The sequence below is a fragment of the Bactrocera tryoni genome, unplaced genomic scaffold (assembly GCF_016617805.1).
Source record: "Bactrocera tryoni isolate S06 unplaced genomic scaffold, CSIRO_BtryS06_freeze2 scaffold_11, whole genome shotgun sequence".
Classification (NCBI taxonomy): domain Eukaryota; kingdom Metazoa; phylum Arthropoda; class Insecta; order Diptera; family Tephritidae; genus Bactrocera; species Bactrocera tryoni.
In genome coordinates this window covers 22,267,512-22,271,948 of record NW_024395824.1, presented here as the reverse complement: position 1 = coordinate 22,271,948, position 4,437 = coordinate 22,267,512, and the positions used below count along the sequence as shown (strand labels likewise).

At 36.4% G+C, this 4,437-nt stretch overlaps 1 protein-coding gene across 1 annotated transcript; it reads left to right on the top strand.

Moving 5' to 3' along the window:
• Positions 1-3,347: 3,347 nt before the first annotated feature.
• On the top strand, positions 3,348-3,807 carry LOC120779873. Its single transcript, XM_040112227.1, has 2 exons — positions 3,348-3,520; positions 3,570-3,807. Exons 1-2 carry the CDS (start codon positions 3,348-3,350, stop codon positions 3,751-3,753), a joined length of 357 nt encoding a protein of 118 aa, XP_039968161.1. The 3' UTR covers positions 3,754-3,807.
• The last annotated feature ends 630 nt before the right edge of the window (positions 3,808-4,437 follow it).

Sequence of the window (4,437 nt, the reverse complement as noted above, 5' to 3'; positions counted from 1 at the left end):
AGTGTGTCAGCACCTTTTGATGTTGAAGCTACTAATCGTGATGGGATGTTGAGTGAACGACCGGAAAAGGTTTCAAAAGCCAAACGACAAGATAGATGTTTGATGACATTGGGATTGCTCATAAGATTTTTGATATTGGGCGTTGCCAATGTTCTCGATAAATCGTAAGGAAAAGTGCGTCGTGCATCCTTTTTATCGAGATGGTCGATTTCTTTGCAAACTACGAAAGCAGCCAATCCCATCACATCCAACAAGTTGCAAAAAAAGGCGAATGACCATCGTTTCGTTGGCCGTTTTGTAGTGTAATGGGTAACCATCTGATCCATTCAGTCAACACCGGCCTTTGTTGAATTATAAAATAAAATTGCTTCCGGTTTTTTGGCTTCACCTTCACAATCCTTTGTGTAGTGTAGGGTTGAAATCAAATTGACTGCCTTGTTCTTTTTCGGAACATAGTTACAAATCGAAACGAGATTATCGTGAAACCCGAAAGAGTAGAAAGCAACGGACGAGATGGACTTTTTTTCAATTTTTCGGGTAAACACTTCTTATTGGCGCGAATAGTACCAACGAAAGCATGTCCAACGGTAGCCAATCGTTTGGCTCCTGTCAGTGTTGTGAAAAAGTTGTCAGCTACTATTGTTCTGCCGGTGTTTTCGTACTGTTTCACAAGTTTGAGCAATACATTTTCATCTTGGTTCACTTCACGCTTTCCGCCATCCTTTTTCTTGTGTACAATATACCTTGCAATGGGTATTTTGTTTGTGAGTCACGTGCCCACCAGGTTTTCACACCGTATTTGGATGGTTTTGATGGTATGAATTGCGTAAATTTTGTCTTGCCACGATACGGAAACAATTGTTCATTAATCGTTACATTTTCATGCGGCTCATAGTTTCTGGCGAGGTTTTCATTTAAAAAATTCTATATATCGCGAATTGCGGCAGCTTTATCAGATTGTAGTCGGAATGAACGTGTGCGGCCATCATCGAAACGGATATATCGCGTCAATAACTTGAATCGTTTGAGTGGCATCGCCGCTCGAAAGATGGGAAGAGCATCTGTTTGCCACAAAAGTGGTGTAAACTGCATATTATTGTGCGTAACGCCAGAAGCAATAAGAATGCCAATAAATGCATTAACTTCGGTGCTAGTGAAATCCACCCAAACTTTGGGTTTTGAGGTTAGATTTTCTGCATTCCATTTTGCAAATTGGTCTCTTCCATAACGATTTGTTTGACTGATGATAATGGATGAAATATTGGTAGTAAAAAACTGTTTGAATACCTCAATGGGAACAGAGTTTTGTTGCTTCGGTCCAGGCCTTAAGCGCATAATATTGTGTGCACGAGTACGCATTGCTTCATTAGGCTCTTTTTTCCATTCTGTCCCATCTTTACCGTAGTAAGAAGTTTCAGTAGCAGCTGGAGTTTCACGCTCTTCTTTTTCTACACCATCGATTACTTCCTCTTCGTCACTATCTAATATTTCATTCGGCTCGATTTCGATTTCATTTTCAATATACGATGCATCTTCAAATGGCACATAATCGACATCTCTATCATCGTCATCGCTTTCGAATGGATCCACTTCTTCACGCACAACATCACTATTTTCATTTTGAATGTCATTTACCAATGCTGATGTTAAGCGATCATAAAAATCTGCACTGATGTTTCGTGTATTATTCACATATTCCACTTCACCACTCATTACACTGTCCAACAAATGAAGACTTTTTGAATGAAACAGAATAGCGATCCCATAATTCTGAAAGGGTATGTTGAGTAGATCATTTTTGTAGAACAAACTTATGGTCCAGCACGTCTGAGTATTTTTTTTTACAGTGGGTCAAAGTTTTCATTTTTTGGACGAAGGGAGCATTATACTATATGAAAAAAATTTTGTAAGTTAATGTCTGAGAGAATTCTTATGGTCAGAGTTGTATTGTGGAATTGTATGAGGATTATTTTTGTGGAAGATCTTAACCCTCTAACTGGTTTTTTTATGGGTCAATTTGACCCTTGTTTCGAGAAAATCAAAAAATATCCTTTAAAAAAGGACAGGACGAAAATGATTGGCGGAAAATTTCAGGGGGGGTCACCAAAGACACCATTGTTGTAAATAAAGCTCTTTACAATTGATAAAAAAAATTACACGCCAACATATACAAAATAGGTGAAAACGTCGTCAAGTTCGGCCGGGCCAAACACTGAGTTCTCGCGTCTAGTCAGCTGTCACTTACAAATCGGGTGTGATAAAATTAAGCATAATAGTAAGTACATATCGTGTGTGATTTTTACTAAAATTAATATAAAAAAAGGACAATTAAAGCTTAAATAAGCATGGCGGATTCTGTTTGCAAATTAAGAGATTGGTTTTGTTTTATTTGTGGACATTTTACGCACCTTCAAAGCAGAAGAAAGATATTCCCTACAATTGAAGAACCATATTTTCTTTTCTTTGGAATACGGTTTTTCTGCGCCTATTGTATGGATTGAACCTGAAAATCACAAATCAGATACATGCTATTTCTGCGTAATTTACAAATTTGGTAGAGGCCAAAGGCACTACGCAATAATGACATACGAAGCAACAAATAATGACATTTTACCAGAAGTGCGCTGTGAAGGTGTTCCGGTGCCTCAACCGCCTACACATACATTTTCGGCCAATATGACATACCCCAATACAGAAATAACAGCGGCGGTTGAAAACATATCAGATATAAGTTACTTGCCTCCTGCTGGTTTAAACATACATATGTCCTAATTTGATAGACCAAGCTTATTTTGAAGATCTTGTAAGAGATTTAGGACTAACAAAAGAGAAAGCTGAAATATTATGTTCCAGATTGAAAAACAGGAATTTGATAAAAGCCGATGTGAAAGTTACATCGCCAAGAAAAAACACGCCGATTTGGAAAGTTATTTTAAAAAAATCAGAAGAACTTATATACTGTTGCAGTATTGAAGAGGTTCTAAAATATCTAAAGCTTCCACTGGACTCTTCCGCTTGGCGACTATTTATAGATAGTTCAAAACACAGCTTAAAAGCAGTTTTACTGCACAATGGAAATCAGCATCCATCAATACCGGTTGCGTATTCCACAAAAAAGGAGGAAACATACGCAAATATTTCAAATCTCTTAAATAAAATTGAATACTATAAATATAAATGGGAAGTATGCGCAGACTTCAAAATGATTGCAATATTGACTGGAATGCAAACAGGATACACAAAATATATGTGCTTTCTTTGTAAATGGGATTCACGCAGCAGCCATTATCATATTAAATATTTCGAAGAACGTAAAGAAAATATTATTGGTGACTTAAATGTAATCCATGAATCTCTTGTCCCAAAAGATAAGGTCATACTTTTATGGTCATCTGTCGGATATGCAAAAGACAGCATTTGACTTTATGCAGCTGGTTATATCAGAATTCCTTGGAAACTCAAAAGCACAAAACTATGCAGAAAATATTGAAAGCATGCTAATCGGTTTTAACAATATTGGCGTTAAGATGTCACTATAGCTGCATTTTCTGCACTCTCAATTTTTTTAAAGAAAACCTTGGAGCGGTTTCAGATGAACACGGTGAAAGGTTTCATCAGGATATAAAGGTATTGGAAGAAAGATTCAAAGGGAAAGCCCAAAGTTTAATGCTTGCTGAATACGTATGGGGCTTGTACAGAAACCTTGACACATTGGAACATTCACGTCAAGCTAAATACAGGAAAGCATATTAAGTTTAATCTTTAATCCATTGTCCTACTACTGCTGAAGCAAAAAAATAAATATGTACATACTACATATATTAAACCACTATTAAAACAAAATTATAATTTTTTTATCAATCGTAAAAACCTTTATTTACAACAATGGTGTCTTTGGTGACCCCCACTGAAATTTTCCGCCAAACATTTTCGTCCTGTCCTTTTTTAAAGGATATTTTTTGATTTTCTCGAAAAAAGGGTCAAATTGACCCATAAAGAAACCAGTTAGAGGGTTAAGATCTTCCACAAAAATAATCCTCATACAAATCCCCAATACAACTCTGACCATAAGAATTCTCTCAGACATTAACTTACAAAATTTTTTTCATATAGTATAATGCTCCCTTCGACCAAAAAATGAAAACTTTGACCCACTGTAAAAAAAACTGAGGCGTGCTGGACCATAAGTTTGTTCTACAAAAATTATCTACTCAACATACCCTTTCAGAATAATAAAAAACAAGATGAGAACTGGCGCGAAATATGCGTATTTTCACAGTAATATATTGTGCGTTCAACTATCTGTCGTCAACTGACTTGCATAATACAAAAGAATACAGAAAACGAATTAATTAGAGACAGGGTTCTCATTTACTACTCCGTAGCAGCAAAATTTTTAAAATTATTGCTATGCTATCGCTACCGCTCTCACTTTGT

Excerpts from the sequence above, each read along its gene's own strand:
- LOC120779873 (XM_040112227.1), top strand. The coding sequence starts at position 3,348 with ATGAATCTCTTGTCCCAAAAGATAAGGTCATACTTTTATGGTCATCTG. Across the intron at positions 3,521-3,569 it reads ATCGGTTTTAACAATATTGG|AGAAAACCTTGGAGCGGTTT; the intron begins CGTTAAGATGTC and ends CAATTTTTTTAA.